This window comes from Leptonotus elevatus, chromosome 12 (assembly GCF_054856555.1).
Source record: "Leptonotus elevatus isolate MCC_2025b chromosome 12, RoL_Lele_1.0, whole genome shotgun sequence".
In the NCBI taxonomy this organism is placed as follows: domain Eukaryota; kingdom Metazoa; phylum Chordata; class Actinopteri; order Syngnathiformes; family Syngnathidae; genus Leptonotus; species Leptonotus elevatus.
This window is the reverse complement of record NC_141250.1, coordinates 22,860,707-22,879,947: the sequence shown is the minus strand read 5'-3', so window position 1 is coordinate 22,879,947 and position 19,241 is coordinate 22,860,707. Positions and strand designations below refer to the sequence as shown.

The following is a 19,241-nucleotide window of genomic DNA, read 5'->3' as shown; positions in this document are numbered from 1 at the left end:
TTCAGATGTTTGAAGAGCGAATTTGCTTTTTTTTCTTTATCCGTTTTTGTCGCGTTTGTTAAAATTGTCCAAAAATAAATATGTCAATAAATAAAGCTGCCCTCTCTGGCACCATCTTGTGTCTGTAGTTGGACTTGTTTGTCAAGGGAGGACTTGGAAATTAACATTTGAACGTAATCATGAAACAAACTGCTATGGTTGGTTTGGCAACTTGAAAGCAACCACTTTCGTTGCTTTCAAGTATTGCCCGGTTGGTTTTCTGCTGTTTGTTGACTGGTTCTAGTTAGCTTTCTATGAAGGGTCAACCCCCAACCAAAGATTAATTACTTGTGTCGTTTGTATTATTATTATTTTTTTTAATACGGAGCCCCACAAGGTTGTGTTGTCGTTATCTCCATTTGAGTGGAGTTTTGGATGCAATTCTTACTTTGATGTCCATCGATGAAGAAACATGATTGATGACATACTCCCAATAAATTGGCATCAAATCTTTCATCTTTCTTTTGATGCCAGATTTCAATTATTCATCCCACGAAAAGGCGCCCGCGTTCCAAGAAGGTGCAGAGCCACACCCGCTCATGTCCTGTCTTTATTTGTCCCGTCCAATGAGTAAAGCAGCAGAAATATCTTACAGAGGCAGAGCGTCACTTTGGTTATTTACATTTCATCCACATCGCTTTGTGTCATGAAAACAAACAAAAACAAAAAAAAGGGGGGGTATACTGCCTCAAATCCCATGTGGCATGATGGCGGCGGAAGGTCAGGGGCGGGGCCACGTATCGAGAGCTCACAATGTATCATCAGGAATATCACAAAAAATGTTGCAGTATGGTATCGTGATAGCGAATCATGACACTACAGTATGGTATGATAATGTGCGTATCAAATAATGCTATATTGCATCGTGATATTTCAAATATTGTGATATTGTTGTATTGCAATATCACAACTAACAAAAATTGCATCAGTGTATTAAAAAGTGACTTTTGCGTCTTTATACGCTTGCTACCAAATATTAAGATCCTCCAATGGGGCAGATGCCACGGACTTGCGGGTTTCACGCATCAGCGGCGTTTCCGCGCACCTTCATCCCTGCGACCCGCAACCGCGCGCTCCTGCCGATCGGCGTCTCAGCTCTTTGAAATGCTTGGAACAACTGAGACAACACACGCGACGCGACGCGACGCGACGCGCTCCGTCAACGGGAAGGCGCAACCGCGGGGCACGAGGAACGGGACGCGGCCCACACGTTGCAAACCGGAACCAGAAACAAAGCTGATGTGTGAAACCCTCAAGTCGGAAGTCCCGCCTCCTCCGTGGCACATACCCCATGGGGTGCTGTGGTCGAATATGAGCTTTTTAGTAATACTTCACGATACAATGGTTGCAATAACTGATCGTATCGCTGGCATCGTCCATGTCATGTGACAGTAATCGCTAACGTTGTCCAAAAATCATGTTACAGTATCGCGATAGTATCGCTACGTAAGCGCGTTGATACCAGATTGTTGATAGTTGACCAAATCCAGCAGTGCAATGCCGCTTGTCGAGTAAGAGCAAATCAATTCCAGTGTGAAAAAAAGTAACAGACGAAGACAAACGTGTCAAATTTGCGCCTCCCGCGTAATAAGGTGAAGACATTTTCCATTTCAAAGCCCAGCAGGTGATTTAGCGTTGCCGCGACTCCATTTTTAGACTCGCTCGTTTGCCGCGGGGGAGCTGAAGCTCAAGTTGATGATGTCGCTGCTGCTTCTTCGCACACACACACACAAAAAAAAAGTTCCATTACAGCAGCGGTGAATAATTCACAAGGATGAGATCAGCGCCGATAGCGGCCAGCACGCACGCGAGACGAAAATGGAGGAAAGAAAAGCACAAACGGGAGCGAAATCGGGAACAGCGTGCCCGCCCTTTCAAATATGGCGGCATGAGCGTGATTCAACATCTCTCGTGGTCCAACATGGCTGCTACCAGTGTCAAGTATCCACAGCGCGAAGGATGATATCCTTATCACTCATGGGACAGTATCGATACGCACGTGTCAAATAGTGATATGACCAAGAGGATGTGGTGTGCAGCATCAACACATCATAATCCCAACATCAAATATCGCAATTCATCGCCAAGCGAAACTGCGGATTGGCCACGTTGTGACACTTTTAGCATCATCCAAATGTTGTTTGTGGATTTCAAGATCTATTTCGTTGCTTCAATAACGATACTGCAATTCCCAATCATCATGTTGCAAAATGGACGCTAGCTCACCAAAGCCAAGTCGGAGGTGGGTTGGGGGGGGGGGGGGGGGGGGGGTGTAATATACGCAACATGGCGATCTCCCGCCTGCAAATCACCGCCGCAGTCTCGTTTATCAGCGCGTTATCCGGGAGGAAATGGGAGTCGCTTACCGTGGAGCGGCAGCGGCGTTATCGCTCGGCCACATTTGCTCGCTCGCCGGTGTCGCCGTATGGGGGGACGCGTTTGCTTTATGGACATCATCTGATGATGGATTTTACACCCAAAATGACTTCCACGATAATTCATCAACATTGGAAAACAGCAGCCGGCGTAAGAGTGTGGACTGACTGAGGTGTGTTAGGAGTGTGTGCGTATTCAGCGGAGCGTGTCAGAGGAAGAGAAAGAAAGAGAAAGAGAGAGAGACAAAACGTTTGTGTCGGGTGTATGCATGGAGTGAGGTGTGTGCGTGTGAGAAGTTAATGATTGTGTGGAGTTAGGAGTGTGCATACATAGCTAGAAAAATGTGTGTGCGTGTGGCGAGAAAGAGTGCATGTACTTGTGCGCATTAAATGAGCATAAAGATAGCGACAAGAGACAAAAGCAAATGTGTGTTAGCGCCACCATCAGGTCACAGAGGAAGAAGAAGGGGCTACTTTTGGGAGGGGGCGTCCAGGTGAAGTCAAACAGGAAGTGCTTGCGGTTGATCGAGAAGGTCAGATCGGAAGTTGGAAGGTGATGTCCACTTGTGCTTCCTTGGCCAGCGAGACAATTTCGGAAAGCCTCACCACCTGCGAGGACGCGATGCGCCGTTAGACCAAAGCTAATGTTAGCTTGCGTGTGCACGTGCCGTACCATTTTGGCAGCTTCGTCGAGGTCGTCGCAGGCCAGGATTTTCAGCGGGCTCGCAGCAATCAGAGCTTTGGCGTCGTCCACGCGTGTACCTAATGAAGGGGCCGTTAGCAATCACGTCCATGAGACCAGGTCACTGTTCTATCGAATCGTCATCCGTGGTGAACGAGCAAAGACGTCATCGCACCTTGCAGTCGCACGACGATGGGGATCTTGAGGTCGAGGTCGTGGACGGCCATGATGATGCCCTGGGCAATGACATCGCACCTCATGATGCCTCCGAAGATGTTGACCAGGATGGCCTGAACCTGCGGGAACGGCGGCACGCTTGGCATTAGCGCATGAGTTCTCGGGCGTGGTCGTGGGTCATGTTTTCCTTCCGCGGGTGCCCGTCGTCCTCACCTTCCTGTCGGACGTGATGAGCTTGAAGGCCTCTGTGACCTGGTGGGCGGTGGCCCCGCCGCCCACGTCCAGGAAGTTGGCGGGCGTGCCCCCGTGCAGCTTGATGATGTCCATGGTGGCCATGGCTAGGCCCGCGCCATTCACTAAATTACAAGCACAAGTTAGCGCAAAAGACGTTAGCTTCCAACGTTAGCGCTAAGCAAGACCGACGTTAAATCCCAACATTAGCTCTGTTTGGAAACTGCGAGCGTTGATCAAATGTGCTATTTGGTTATTCAGAGTGCCTGAAGACACTCTCGGCGCTCCGACTGGGGACACGGTGTGCCCCGATGGAAAGAGCTCAACCACGAGTTACTGCTTTTGGAAATTAATGAGAGGGGAGCACGTTGAGTGAATTTCCAAACGCACCCGTTAGCTCTAAGCAAAACAAAGTGGCTTCAGACAGTGGATCCAACTTTATCATCAAATGTTATCTCTAATGTTAGCATCAATGTTACCTCTAATCTTAGCTTCCAAAGTTAGCTAGCTTGCATGATCAACGTTAACGACCCAGGATGGCGCCAAAGTGAACGTCCATCATTAAAGCTAAGGAATATTATCTTTAGCTTCCAATGTTAGCTCCTTGAAGACTAACTAGTTACAAACGTTACCCATAATATTAGCATCAACCTTAAGCATAACGTTAAGTTTCCAAATTTAGAACTAAGGAAGACAGCTAACTTCCGACGTTGGTGCTAAGGAAGTCCAACATTAGCGTTCTACTTTAGCTCCAAGCATGACTGTTAATATTACCACTAACATTAGCGTTTCTTTTTTTTAATTTTGTAACACTATACAAATGATGGTCAGATCTATGTCGCGCTGAGCAAAAAGGAAGCTTTCTCCTTAAGGAAGTCTTTTTCAAATGCGGGATTGGAGGGAAGGCGGGCACATGTGACCCTAGGAAACGTACTAGAATCAAATGGAATTGCACCTCCACTACAGTAGGTGGCAGTAGCGCTGTCATTGTCGGAGTGCACACTCCTCTGTAGCTTGAAATGTTACCTCTAAAGCTAACGTCCAATGTTAGCATCAAAGTTAGCTTCCAACGTTACCTGACAATAGAGTTAAGAATGATTGTTAGATACCAACTTTAGCTTCCGACATTTTACTGAACAAAATGGACGTACAGGGGTCAATCCGTCATGGTCGAGTACTTGTCAGTGACACACTGTACACCCTGGATGCTTTGTTGGCATGTTTGACGCACCCAGGCAGCCGATGGTTCCATCCAGGCCGATGTAGTTGAGATCGGCCTTGGCCGCCTGATGGTCTCGCGGGTCCTCCTGGGTCCAGTCTTGCAGGTCGAAAACCTTCTTCTGCCGGTAGGCGGCGTTGGTGTCAAAGTTGATCTTGGCGTCCATGCACATCACTGGAGGCCCGACACAGAATAGCGGAAAGTCTTTCACATACAAACTGTTGCTTGATTGCTTCTTTTTTTTTGGGGGGGGGTTCATGTGCATTTGTGTGAGGTTGAATGTGCTGCGTACCGATACCCGAAGCGTCTTCCACCATGGGATTGATCTCCAGCATGGACGCGTCGTACTTGATGAAGACGTTGTAGAGCTTGATCATGTTTTCAGCCGCCGCCTCCTGCAGCGGCTGCGGGAAGCCCATCTTCTGCGCCACCTACGGGCCAAACGCACACCGTTTTTTTTATTGTATTTTATGCATGACTGTTGCAAGCCAAAACAGCAGCACTGAGATGAACATCAACAGCACATCAGATGAACTGAATGACTGTCTGGCAGCTTTCCTTTTCTAAAAATAAAAAATGGTCAAAATAAAAAATATGACTCGAAATATAAACGTAATGACATTTATTCCCTTTGAAATCAATTCAGAGTATTGCCGTAAGTCACTTATTTATTTTTTCATTGGACAACATATTGAAATATTATGCTTATTTGTTGATTGTAAAAAGAGAAAAATAGTTATTTTCATCTTTGGTCAATTGCTAAATAACAACAAAATAAAGCAATACAAAAGTAAACAAAGTCAGAGTCTGGTCTCCCGGAAAGTGGAATTGTGATCGAAAGCAGACGCCCAAAGTGTAAAAGAACCACTTTGAATTTGGACACGGCGGAACAAGCACACACAATTCCTCTTTTCATGCGCCTTTTACTTTTCTGCGGCGTTCGGATCGATCCCCACCTTAAGCGCCTGCTCCATCTTGATGCCCTCCACGATGTCGATGGGCTCCTTGACAATGGCGTCGGGATTTTCCGCCGCCACGTCCTCAATATTGACGCCTCCCTGCGAGCTGCCGATCAACACGGGGCCCTGTTGCAAACGCACGCGCGCGCACGCACAAACACACGAAGAGCAGCTTCAATACAAATGTGCACTGCAGCGTGTATGCCGCAAGCTTCTTTTGTCCTTTTCCAAATGTGGATGTTAGATATTGATTGTTACACTCGTCTCAATCTTCACAGCAAGCTCCAGCCCATGTTTGGGGGGGAAAAAAACACGGAAAAAAACATTGGAGAACTTTGTTGCCACCTAGTGGTGTCCCTGTATGCAAACATCTTGTAATTGGTACGACCTGCTTAAGAAATATTTGATTGGAATTTATTTTTAATTTAATCAAAAATGTTTTTACACTTGGTTTAAAAAATAAAAATAAAAACATCAGCAGCAAAATCTGAAAAATATTTTTTTTCCAGTTTTTCTTGCAAGAAAAAAATCTGAATTCAGTATATGACTTTTCATTGTTAAAAAAAAGAAGACTTTTTTTAATATAACTTTTTCTTGTTTGTTTTTTTGTAAAATACAAATTTGTCATATCCTGACTCTTAACAGATTCAAATCCTCAACATTTTTTTCTAAATAATGCACCCAATTTCTCACAGTATTTTTACTTTCCTTGAGAAATAAACAAACTCATTGTTACAACTTTGCAGCACCAAATCAACACCCATTTTTTTGTAAACTTGACTTTATTCTCGTAGATTTCTTTTACAGAAAAAAATAGACTGACTAAAATATTTTTAGTCAGTCTATTTTTTTTGGTCTTTTTAGTAAAACATTTCAAATTCCGACTACATTTTCAAATTAGGACTTTTTCTTCTTGTAAAATAAGTAAATAAAAAAAGAAAAATCTTTCTTACTTTTTTTTGTCTTATTTTGTTGCAGCTTTTTTTTTGGTCCTCCATATATTGCAAAGAGAGCATGATTTTTTTTCTCAAGGACTTTGGTGTGAAGGACTTGCCTGGAAGGACCTCTCCATGGTGATGGCAAAGTAGTACTCCCTGCGCGGGTAGCGCCTCTCGCAGATGAACACCTGGTTGCAGATGCGACCAGCCTCGCCCGTCTGCTTGGTGTACAGCTTGCGACCAATCATCTGTGACGAAATGTCCCGCGCCTCCTCGGGCCTGTCGCATGCCACAATTTGCAAGCGTTCATTATCAGAACGGTTGGTAAGGTTACTTTGAAAATGGATTCCAATATAGCTACTGGTCAGTGTTATCTGTTTAAAAAAAAACAGCTAGCAATGTAATCCAAGCACCACAATATAATAAGAGGAATATTACAATATACAAGGGGAAGTTAAGTAAATTTTCCTTACAATGCATTCCCACTATTCTGATTAATATTGCATTTGTGGAATAGGGTCAGCAAAATCCACTCGTTTTTAATTCATGTCAGGAAGCACGGGTGTCAGGTAACGACCAATCACGGCTCACCTGTTTTCGAGGTTTAGTCGTGACGTTCGCAAGCTGGGCCCTTAAGCACTGTGGTGTCATTTTCAGTCGATAGCAAAAAGCAAAATGGCTGCCCCAGGAGATGGATCAAAACGGTTGCATTTTGCAGCTTGCTTCATATTCCACAAACAATATTCATCACAACGCCGTGTTTAGACAAGTGGGACAACATGAAAAATTATTGTGAGGAATTGATTTGACTTAACTTCCCTGTTAACGTAAAAATGATTACTTTGAATTAGTTTTGGATTCCTCCAATACCAAATATGCCAAAAAGACAACAACAAAAAGCCAAATAAATTTCAATATGATATATATTTCTATATTTGTTTCAGGTGCTTGGTTTTGGAATGCAGGAGGAAGCCTGAGCACCTGTAATTCAATTAAAAGTCCAGCAAAGTGCTCGAACTTTGATTGTGCCTGTGGCTCAAGCGAGCTAGTTTTGTTTCCACGGCAACAGTGACGACATCATCATCGCCATCGTCATCATTATGGCGGAGGAGGGAAGCACTTACGAGTATACGATTCGCACGCCTCCCTTCAGTCCGCCCTCAAACGTTCCTTTCCCTCGGCCGCCAGCCAGCACCTGAGCTTTCACCACCAGGTCCTTAGAACCTGACACAAAAACACAACAACACACAAAAATAGCGTCATCATAGCATGCTATGCAAATCTTTTCTTACCCACCAAAAAAATGAATGTATTCTGGATTTAATATTGCTAAAACGAATTAGACATACTTTTCACTCACATTTCATGAGCGTAATATGACGTTTGATTCCAAAAATATGACTATTTTTGTGACTTACATAGTTTTCTAAAAAGAAAAACACATCCTTGTCATTTTCCAAAATACTACTTTATCCTTGTTTTTGAACATCTAGAAAAAAAAATACAAAAGCATAATCAGTTTTTTTTTTTTTTAATAACTTTATTCCTGCGGAATAAGATTTTCTCCCCAAATAATTCCGCCTCTTGTGAATACCTATGTTTAACAACAAAAATACAAGTGTATTCCTGTTGACCAAATTGATGACCTCGTCTGTTTTGTGATGAGAGCAGAATATGTGCTGGCCTTTGTAAAAAAAAGTCTCATCCAATCAAACGACAGTACGGCTGTTGTCACTTGATGCCACGGACGGGACGCCATGTTTAGCAGTACCAATGGCTATTTAAGACACAAAAGCTTAGAGGAGGTTCTGCATGCTTGGTATCTTGCAGACATACACGACACGCGGGTGACAACTGCCCATGACTGGTAACTTTATTTAGATTACACAGTGGAGTGACCGGGGGTGCTCTTCCAGTTCTTGCACAGTGGACTCAATGCTGTACGTTCTACTTAGTTTTGCATTACTGACCGATCTGCTTGGCGACGGCGTAGGCCTCGTCCGAGGAACTCGCCACCATGCCGGCGGGCACCGCGATGCCCGCGTCCTTCAGCAGGCCGATGCTCATGTACTCGTGGAGCGACAAACTCCGCTGCTGCTGCAGTTGCAGCGGCGCAGCTGACGAAGCGTGGCCTCCAAACAGACCTGAGGAACCCGCCAGAACCTGGACACACACACACCACACGACCGCTTGAAATGAAGTCATCAAATTTTCATTATTAGCAAAATTTGGGCAGCCACGATTAAATTAGCCTGGTCGTTGGCAATATTTACAATACGTATCTAGTCAAGCACTTTCTCAAGCAGTACTCAGCCAACCACCAGGAGGCGAACACAAGCTTAAGGGTTCATGAAACTGCCTCAAAAAATATGTGAGCACACCCTGCAGCGGGAGCTTAAAGTCACTCAGTGAACTGATGAGAGCGAGTCATGTTGACAGAAGAAAGTAAGGCTGAAAGCAAAAACTGGAGATGAGGAGCGACGTGGTAAAGAGCATGTGCCTCACAAGGCACAAAAGTCTGATTTGGACTCAGGACGAAATAAAATCTGATTTATTCAGGCAGCAAACTATTTGTAAATTTGATATTTATTAAATGTATCATTTGTTCTAAAATTATAAAATGCATTCATTTAGTTTAATTTTGCGTTGAAAACTATTTACATAATCTTTGTTGAATAGTAGTGCAATAAAAACGCAAATTTTCCTGATGAATAATTGTCATTAATGACGTGATGAAACCATTGATAAAAAATTTTTAAAAAATAATAATAATCCTGATTAGCATTTTGGCAGCGCGAGACAAAAGTTCCTTTTTTTCTCGCAAATGAATCAGTTATCCAATTTTATTTCTGACAAGTATCGGAATTGGAATTGTCCTAAAAAAAATCTTAACGGCTGGGCACATGTTGAGACAAAAAATATTGTGGGGGAGAAAATTGTATAAACTAAATTTAGTGGACGCGCGATAGGGACTGGATTGACGGTAAATACACCTATTATAGTTGCAGTGTATAAAAAAAACAACATTTTTTTATTTATAATTGTACTCCCAAAGATCTTGAATAATCTGGGATATACTGACAATAAGCAATATACAGTATAAGTAAATAAATCAGAGGGAAGTTGGAACCCACGAAATAAAAAAACATACAGATAAAAATAATAATAATCCGCGAATACGGTCGTGTCGATGGACGTGGATTTGTGGATGCCGTATGTGGGTCAATTCTGTTGTATGCGAAAAGGCAAAGGACTCGTTTGATTGGTTGGCTGATTGATTGAACATATGAACACGTAACAAAATATACAAATATAAACATTGAAAGAAATGAAAATATTATTTAATAATGTCTTAGTTCAGCGCCGTTGACATGTCCAAATCCCCACATAAGTGATCAATTCCGACAGTTTGACTTGTTTACGACAATTAATGACGACATTCGGTAGCTTGTTTACCTGTTAGCTGTGCTATGCTATGCTGGGTGACATATTTAGTTTATGCGTGTGGAAGGTAAACACACTTGTCCAGCTAACAAGCTGGAGGTCACCAACTTATCAGCTCGCTGCGGGCATTTAGGCACCAAATACAAACAAGAACAATACTTATGTTCGGCTTTGGAGGCGTTTTGACACTTCGCATTAAAGCTAACATCGCATTGGTTCTCTCGCGTATAAACGCAGTGAGGCTAATGTCAGTTTGACCCTGTCACTTCAGTGGCTGCTGTGGCGGTCAAAGGAGGCCGTGGCGGCGTCCTTCCTACCGGCCGCCCGGCGGCTGAAGCCTTCGCTTTCACGTGGTCAAACACTCACCTTGGAAGCGGAGCTAATGGCGCCTCTGGGCCCCGAATTCCTGAGGCTTGCCGTCAAACGACTGCAGATCAGGGACGTCGCCATGTCTGCTAGTCAGGCGATGTCTGCTCGTGCGCATGCGCGAGACACGACAAGTACTAGCAGTGGTGCTGCCTCTAAGATTAGGACACGATGGAATTTTTTCTTGAATTTGATCACTGCTGAGCTCACCCTGTCAAATTGTTACTACCTTTACTACAACGTGCCTACAACGTGAACCGTTTCAAACAAGGGACCAGTATTTTTTAATTAAGCAAAAATTGTGTTCCCGAAGGCGTCACGGCCAGACTGCAACTTAATTATAAGAGCAAATATATAATCTTAATGCTTCTTCACATCACCTAAGTTTTAACTAAACAATTAACACTACTTACGATACAGGAAGTTACTTAAACAGTATGTCATTACTACAACGACAGTATTTCAATCAATGTACAAAACTACATTATTCCAGTGTCCTTAAAGGAGGCACAGTCAAGCGGTATCCTGTTTATTTTACAACACACAATTCAGGAACTTACATCCACCAATTACAGTATTTCAAAATAGCAATATTCCCAGTGTTTCTGAACGAAGCACAGGTGGTGGTTGTTTGTCTTCTTTTTTTTTGCCTTCAACAACATTTCAAGTACATTTTCAATAAAATGTCCTTGTTCCATTCATATTATTTTTTTATAACTGCCTGATGCAAACAAACTTTAGAAATTGAACAACTAGACTAAAGACAAAACATATTTCTACCCAAAATGTTTTATTTACAAGCATAATTAAGAACATGACACGCACACACATTGAGGTCTTTCAGTCCGAGTCGCTGCTGCTGCTGGAGGAGTCCGTGGACATGGCCTCCACGTCGTCCTCGTTCTCCTTGTTGTGCCCGGGTGGCTCCAGACCAAAGTCGCCGGCGTGGTGCGGCGGCAGCATGCCCGCCGACAGCTCCGACGACTGCCAGGGGTAGTGCGGCGTCAACACGTCTACGCACAGGGAAAACACGAGGGGCGGGGTGTTTACAACTGGCAAACGAGATAGGAGGACGCCGGGTGGGGAGGGGGGATCGGAGTACCTGGCAACCTTCCGGCAGCGAGGGCGTCGCCTGGTAGGTGTCCGTTGACACCGTTAGTGGGCAGGTTGGCCATGTGGCCCAGCACCCCGCTGCGCATTTCCAGGTCGGTGGGGTACGGCCGCCGCGGGTCGCCTGAGAGCGCAACAAGTGCATGTTTAGCGTGCTGTCAATCTCCACAAATTTCATCCAAATTTTCAGGGTATTGACGAGTCGCCAGACAATCGCTGGGCAAATTAATACAAAACAATGGACTGGTCGTGGGTCAACGTCAAGTCACATTTTGGCAAAGCATAGACTGGTCGCCAAAGAGCAAACCTGGGAGCCAGTTGAGCGGCGCGCACACAGCGTTACTGGCGCTGATCCTGTGCGCATACTTGATGAGCTCCTCTGACGATATACTTCCTGCAAGAAAGGCAAGCTGTCAATCAATGAATCAATCGATTGGTCACACAGGCGTGTCAGCGCACCTTTCCTGGCTCGCTCGATGGACTTGAGCTTCTCCTTGGCCTGGTAAACGGCTGTCGCCTGACAACAGAGGGAGACCGGTCACATCAACGCAGGACGCAGCATTCCCACTATCTAACCCAAGTACCATTGCGGCTTTCTACATCAGGATGATTAGCGAGTCAAATAATGGGATGACGGCTCGTATCTTAAAACCCTCAGAAGTAGGGTCACTGGCATCTCACGGCAGCGGGACCCACCAGGATGTGCTCGGCCTCCTTGAGCTGTTTCTGCAGCTGCTGGATGTCGCTGTCTCGCTTCTCCACCTCCTTCTCCAGCTGCTGCATCTCCTGATGCACCTTGCCCTGCCGCTGGGCCACCTCCATCAGGTCCTGGAACTCGCGGTCGCGCTGCACCAGCAGCTCCAGGATCTGACAAAGGCACACGCAATCGCATGTGTTAGTCATACACGATTTGGCTAACATCACAATGTTGAGTTGTGCCCAAATAAACGCATTTGCTGCCCTTCATTGTCAAACTGCCATTTAAACTGATCTTTCAAGACCTACAGAATACAGTTACATTTATACAAACAAGAAATTGACAGACTCGAGTTTGAACAGCACTGGGTTTTGTTTGTTTGTGTATTGTGTGTGTGTGTGTGCGTAGGGGGGTTACATAAACCATTCACCCACATGTCACAAAACACATTTTCTAAAATAAATACCAGAGTAGGAACGTTCGCAAATGTGTGGCCTTTTGGCTGCACCTAATGTTTCTCTTCACCGTACAACTGCCTGTGGATATCTGCGGGTCGTGTGCGGAACAGTGTACCCGGTACCTGAGTGTCCTCGCCGGGCGGTGGAAGTTTCTGACTGCGGGACAGAGCCAACATCTCGATCAGCTCCCTGGAAAGGAAAACAGCAGTCAGACGGTCACAAACGAAGGCAGAAAGGGATGAGTGAATGACAGGATCAACAGAAATAACAAACTGATTATTTTCAAACACTATCACAGAGTAACAGGATTTAAATTTACCGAGACAAAACCTCCAAGTCGTCCAAAACACTCAACAGACGTTCTTTTGTTGACTTCACCGTCACGGCGGCCGCCATAATAGCTGCCGCCACTTCCGTACGAGAGGAGAAACGGAAATGGCGTAATAGAAACGGAAGTGATAACTTTAATACTCATTTGTCTATAGTTTTTTTGTTTTTACTTTAATACTTCAATTATATGTACTTATATTTGTACTTTGATCGCTGAAACAATTAATTTAAACAGAAAATAAAGGAAATTAAATTCATAAACGCCACATGCCGATGACGCTTTCGCAAACACAACGAGAGCCAATCAAGAGCCGATTTAGCGTGACGTCCCGTGTTGTGTTATCTCCGTGGACCTCTATAGCCAGCGGGTTCAGTTGCAACGATTATCTCATAATGTGGCATAATTGGACGATTTTAAAATATACTATATTTGACATTTAATTTCAACTCCGTTTGTCTCCAATTATCCCCGTTTCCTCGCCAATGCCCGAAGTTCACTAAAACTGGTTCCGTCATCCGCGTGACTCGTTCAGGTTGTGGCGGTCCGCAAGATAATTTTTCGGCTGTCAATATGGCGGACCTCCACCATCATCACAATTTCTCCCCGTGCTTATGCGATTTCATCAGGTAAATGTCGAGCACGTCTACAATATTGATGACAAAACTAAATACACGCACACAAAAAAGCAATGCTAGCTAGCATAGCTAGGTTTATTATTCGTCGACAGCCACAAATCAAGTGAAAAATCTTGGTTTGATTATCGATTCAACCGGAAGGATCTGTCTGTGTGCCAGTGTGACTGATTTACTGCTTTAGTACGCACGCTCTGTAAAAGGACAGTCAGATATGATGATATTTTTTGCGTAGTCTCTCTACTGTAATTCCGAAGAGCAAACAAATGTAAGTAAAAGGCGACGATAACCAAAGTAATCATAAAATTCAGGTTTTAAATGCTGATTTTATTTTTTAAATGGGGGAAAAAGGATTCCCAGCAACTTACCCCGGTATGAAAAGTCCTGTTCGAAGTGTTAACCAAAGATCTGGTTGGGCCACAGTAGCAACAATGGAAGTCAAGTCAATTTTGTATTATTGACAATGAGTGCTTCACATCTCTGTAAAGATATATTTCCACACTCTTCCTTGCACAATTGCTTTAATGTGCAATGTTTAAAATTGTGCATTTAATGTGTAATGTGATTGTACTTGAATGTGCCAAACTTTTTTTTTTAATGAATGCTACTTCTTACTGATTCATGTAAAGGGCCACCAGTTTGATACACACTTCTCAAATAACATCCCGTTTCAACAAATTAGCCTCTGACGGTCCTCTTCTGCCCCCCTCACTCCTTAAAAGGCTGCTGTCATCCCTGGTGGTCCCCTGCCTCGTCCTGAGCCTGCTGCTGACCCTGCTTCTGTTCCTGCTCCTGCTAGGACTCCGCGCGTGGATGCGGGGCCGCCGGAAAGCCCAGGCCGGCGGCGACGCCAGCCTGGCGGTGGCGTTCTTCCACCCGTACTGCAATGCAGGTGGAGGTGGCGAGCGTGTCCTCTGGTGCGCCCTCAGGGCCCTCATGCAGCGGTACGAAGTTACGAACCTGGGGGGGGAGCCAGGCGGTGGGTACACGCTTGTGCTTGAAAAGGGGCTGCTTATATGTAAAAAGGAAAAAATAATGATCACTTTGTCAATTGTATTAGTTTTAATTCATTAAATCCAAATTAGTCAACAGATGAAATACATGTAAAACTTTCTTTAAAGGGAACCTCAACTATATTGACATGTTTGCGCTATTTATTGGGTTGTTCCTAACGTAGCTATAAGATACATTTTAGAGAAACTTTATTTGTATGTACGTCGCCATTGTTATTTAGGTTGCAATGCATTCTGGGTCATGACGTAAAATGGTTGCTGCCTTTTGCCGAGCAAAACAATTGCGAACTATACTAGCATCAGCAAAAACTACCTAGAATGCTTTGCGATGTAAACAATGGCAGCGTACATGCAAATAGAGTTTCTAGAAAACGTATTCAACTGGAAATTTTAAACATGTCAGTAAAATATGTCAAATAATTAATTTTAATAGTAAATAAGGAATTTACAATTTCAACTTGAAATAATTATCTTGTTAAATACCGGTAACTGTTTATTTCATTTGATTGTTTACAATAAATAATAACACAAATCACTACCTTTTAATTCATGAGATAAATGAATACAAAAAAAATACATATTTAAATGAGCTTATTTTAACTGGAAATTTTTATTTATTTAAATAAAACCAAAATGTATTACATTCAGAAATATACTGTATAAATAAGTGTTTTTTCCCAACCTTTTTAGAATGTTACTTATTTAATGAGTTAAATCAACAAAATAAATAACGAAACATGAATTGCCCAGTTTTTGGAGGAAAGGCGCAAAAAGGCGTTTGAGGCGTTTGAGGAAAGTGGGAAGTTTGAAAACTGTCAGTTATGACCGCCAAGCAAGAAAAGTGACACTCCAAGCAAGGCAACTTCTCCGTCTCATCCGATGTGTTTTGTTCACATCCGAGCGGCGTGTGGTCTTTCCTCCCTTTCGGCGCTTCTCAAACGCTTCCCCTGACGCCAGGTATCCCGGCGTCTCCTTTGCGGTGTACACGGGCGACCAGGGAGTGACGAGCGCTCAGATTCTGGAGCGAGCCCGGCAACGCTTCGACGTGGAGTTGCCCCGGCCCGTCACCTTCGTCTTCTTGCGGCGCCGCGCCTTGGTGGAGGCCTCGTCCTACCCTCACTTCACCCTGCTGGGCCAGAGCGCCGGCTCCATGGTGCTGGGTAAGACCGGGACTCGAAGCTTCCCTGTGGGCGGACGTCTTGCGCGTGTGTTACTCAACTGCGTGTGTCAGGCTGGGAGGCCCTGATGGCGTTCGTCCCCGACGTGTACGTGGACTCGATGGGCTACGCCTTCACGCTGCCCATCTTCCGCTACCTGGGAGGCTGCCGGGTGGCCAGCTACGTCCACTACCCCACCGTCAGCACCGACATGTTGTCCGCCGTCCGGGAGCGCCACCCCAGGTAACCCGCTGGCCCTTCATGTTAAGCGTCCAGGGGCCCAAACGTGGAAGTGGGAAGGGGCACATTCTGGCCTATAGGGGGAGCAGTTCCCAACCCAACTGGGTTTCGGCTGCTGCTCTGAAGAAAGTGATTCGTTGGACTGAACTAAACTAAAACAAAAAAATGCTGTAATTAGTTACAGCAAAAACAAATAAAAAAAATTCTCGTTATATTCATGATTTGGTTGAAACCATCGTTTTCAATTTAATATAAATCAAATATATGTATTTTTCCCAAGCCAATTAAAAAATGACATCCAAGTAACTTTTTACTTTGGAATAAATTAATTCAAGTCAATTTGATTACATTTAACTCGAATGGAATTTCTAATTCAGTACGAACAAAATGTGCAGGGTTCAACCTGAGCGGGTTGCCAGACAATCGTAGGGCACACATAGATGAAGAAGCATAACACATCAAGGGACAATTTAGGGTTCAATTAACGTACGGAGGCACAGGGACAACATGGACGCTCCACACAGGAAGGCTGGAAGCTCGATTTGAACCCTGGACTGCTGGACTGTGAGGCGGATGTGTTTAGCAGTGGGCCACTAAGCCTGCTAAACAAATTGAAATAAAAGAAAAACATATTTGCTGTCAAATAACAAACTGCCATTAAAATCTGTTTTTGCTTCAATTACAAACTTGGTGGTGGCCCACTGGTAAAGCATGCCCGCCTCACAATTCAGCAGTTTAGGGTTCAAATCTAGCCTGCTGCCTTCCCGCGTGGCGCTTCCATGTTCTGGGCCTTCTCCAGGTTCTCCAGTTTGCTTCCACATCTCGAAAACATGCAATGGTTGCTTAATTGAACACTAAATTGTCCCTTGATGTGTTATGTTTGTTCACCCATGTTTGCCCTACGATTGTCTGGCAAACAGCTCAGGTTGAACCCTGCACATTTTGTTCATACTGAATCAGAAATTCGATTTGAGGTAAAGTAATAAAATTGACTTGAATTAGTTTAATGCAAAGTAAAACGTTACTTGGATGTAACTTTATTCTTTGGCTTGGGAAAAATAAATGTATTCGATTTAGATTAAATTGAAAATGTTGCTTTTAACCAAATCATGAATATAACAAATGACAGCATTTATTTTTATTTTTAGTTTAGTCCAACGAATCACTTTTTTTCAGTGTGTGTGACAGAATGTCAACATCTCTGCGTCCTTTCACGAGAACACGTCGATGCAAAATCGGCTTGCGCCGTCTTTGCGTGTCAGGTTCAACAACGCCGCCTGGATCAGCGGCAGTGCCGCGCTGAGCGCGCTGAAGGTTTGCTACTACTGCGTCTTCGCCATCCTGTACGGGCTGGCGGGCTCGTGCAGCCACGTGGTCCTGGTCAACTCCACCTGGACGTTAGGGCACATCCTGGCGTTGTGGCGCTGCCCGGCCCGCACCAGCGTCGTCTACCCGCCCTGCCACGTCAAAGCATTCCTGGGCCGCCGGGACGAGGACGAAGAGCTGGCCGGCGAGGAGGACGGCAAGCGGCGCGCCCTCGTATCGGTGGCGCAGTTCCGGCCCGAGAAGAACCACCCCTTGCAGATCCGAGCCTTTGGCAAACTTCTGGACCGGAGGCCGGACGACTCTTCCCTGCGGCTGGTCCTGATCGGCGGCTGCAGGGACCGCGAGGACGAGGAGCGAGTGGCCGCCCTGCGCCAGCTCTGCCGGGACCTGGACCTGGAGGAGCGTGTCCGCTTTAAACTCAATCTGCCCTTCCGGGACCTGAAGAAGGAGTTGGCGGAAGCCGTCATCGGCCTGCACACCATGCGCAACGAACACTTTGGCATCGGTAAGTGCAGAGTAATCGAGATGACTGCAGTCTTGCACAATAGAAATCAACGCACAGTCAACAAAATAGTTCAATAGTTTAAACCGATATAGACTTGAATCATCCACTCACATTAGCTGCAAACCCGAAAACAGGACCGTTTTTAGCATAATGCTAATTTACATAGGCGTTACCATAAGGAGGCTATGCTAACTAGCGCTATGACTCCTCCCAACAGTTAATCACGATAACCAAGCTGTCCCTTCCCCCCCCACACACACAGGTGTGGTGGAGTGCATGGCGGCCGGCACGGTGGTGCTGGCCCACAAGTCGGGCGGCCCCGAGCTGGACATCGTGGTCCCTTTCGAGGGCGAGCCCACGGGCTTTTTGGCTGACGGCGAGGAGGACTACGCCGCCGCCATGGACGCCATCCTCGCGCTGACGGCGGAACAGCGCGAGCGCATCCGACGCAACGCTCGCCGCTCCGTCATGCGCTTCTCCGACCACGAGTTCCACGCCTCCTTCCTGGCCGCGTGCGACTCGCTGATGAGCCCGCCGGAGCGGTGACAAAAGCCGACGTCGGGATGCTCCAATTGGCGGACGGCCAATAAACATCAACATGAGGACGAGCGATAATCCACAGGGTGTGTGTGTGTGTGTGTGTGTGGGGGGGGTCACATTCATGTACATAGAGCGCATGTGTTATATGATTTATGCAGTTGCTCCTTTTTTAACCAGTTTATAACCTTGGCTCATTACACAATAGAAATAAACACAATGGCAAGAAATAATTGAGTGTTCAAAAAATAATTCACTGCGCATAAGGCACCTGCACCGTACATGTTGTACGATTATGTGACCGCTTATCTACCCACCACCTTGCACAATGGAAATCAACAACAACAACAAAATCATGATCTCAATAAATAATCTACATAGTTAAAAAGAATTGCCCGCTGCACACTTGGTCCGACAATTTAGGTGTCATATATTTTCTGTGATCGGTACTCGTGCCAATTATCCATGATGAACTCTCAGCCCCACAGTGACTAGAAATAACACACACACAAAAACTGTCCATGTTTACATGCATACGAGTTATTTTTTAATAAAAATTGAAGTGAATCAAACCATTTTCAATCAAATGGGGGTGTACTGTATTTTTGTTGTTTAAATATTACTTAAACTATGATATATATACTGTATATATATATATGGCTATAAGTATCTAGCTTGTTAATAAGAACAAACAGTAAATATATGTGTGTATACTCTAAAATTTTGGCGTGCTTTTGTTCACTGAAGCACCCCCAAAAATGGGCTAAATACGCGTCTGGTTTACTGACTTTTTCTCACGTTGAAA

At 44.8% G+C, this 19,241-nt stretch overlaps 3 protein-coding genes across 3 annotated transcripts; 1 reads left to right on the top strand and 2 right to left on the bottom strand.

Moving 5' to 3' along the window:
• Positions 1–576: 576 nt before the first annotated feature.
• sucla2 (succinate-CoA ligase ADP-forming subunit beta) lies at positions 577–10,565 on the bottom strand. The gene is made up of 11 exons (XM_086091866.1): positions 10,431–10,565; positions 8,591–8,783; positions 7,745–7,844; positions 6,737–6,899; positions 5,680–5,808; positions 5,016–5,154; positions 4,736–4,897; positions 3,487–3,629; positions 3,272–3,392; positions 3,088–3,176; positions 577–3,023 (listed from the first exon to the last, which is right to left on the bottom strand). The coding sequence occupies exons 1-11, from the start codon at positions 10,512–10,514 to the stop codon at positions 2,949–2,951; spliced, it is 1,398 nt and encodes a 465-aa protein (XP_085947992.1). The 5' UTR covers positions 10,515–10,565; the 3' UTR covers positions 577–2,948.
• A 378-nt stretch (positions 10,566–10,943) lies between these two features.
• med4 (mediator complex subunit 4) lies at positions 10,944–13,113 on the bottom strand. Its single transcript, XM_086091555.1, has 7 exons — positions 13,015–13,113; positions 12,818–12,884; positions 12,237–12,407; positions 12,000–12,057; positions 11,848–11,934; positions 11,533–11,664; positions 10,944–11,443 (listed from the first exon to the last, which is right to left on the bottom strand). The coding sequence occupies exons 1-7, from the start codon at positions 13,089–13,091 to the stop codon at positions 11,271–11,273; spliced, it is 765 nt and encodes a 254-aa protein (XP_085947681.1). The 5' UTR covers positions 13,092–13,113; the 3' UTR covers positions 10,944–11,270.
• Positions 13,114–13,360: 247 nt separating this feature from the next.
• Positions 13,361–19,023, top strand: LOC147165077 (GDP-Man:Man(3)GlcNAc(2)-PP-Dol alpha-1,2-mannosyltransferase-like). Its single transcript, XM_086090402.1, has 6 exons — positions 13,361–13,652; positions 14,381–14,602; positions 15,629–15,831; positions 15,903–16,071; positions 17,331–17,899; positions 18,162–19,023. The coding sequence occupies exons 1-6, from the start codon at positions 13,597–13,599 to the stop codon at positions 18,443–18,445; spliced, it is 1,503 nt and encodes a 500-aa protein (XP_085946528.1). The 5' UTR covers positions 13,361–13,596; the 3' UTR covers positions 18,446–19,023.
• Positions 19,024–19,241: the final 218 nt, after the last annotated feature.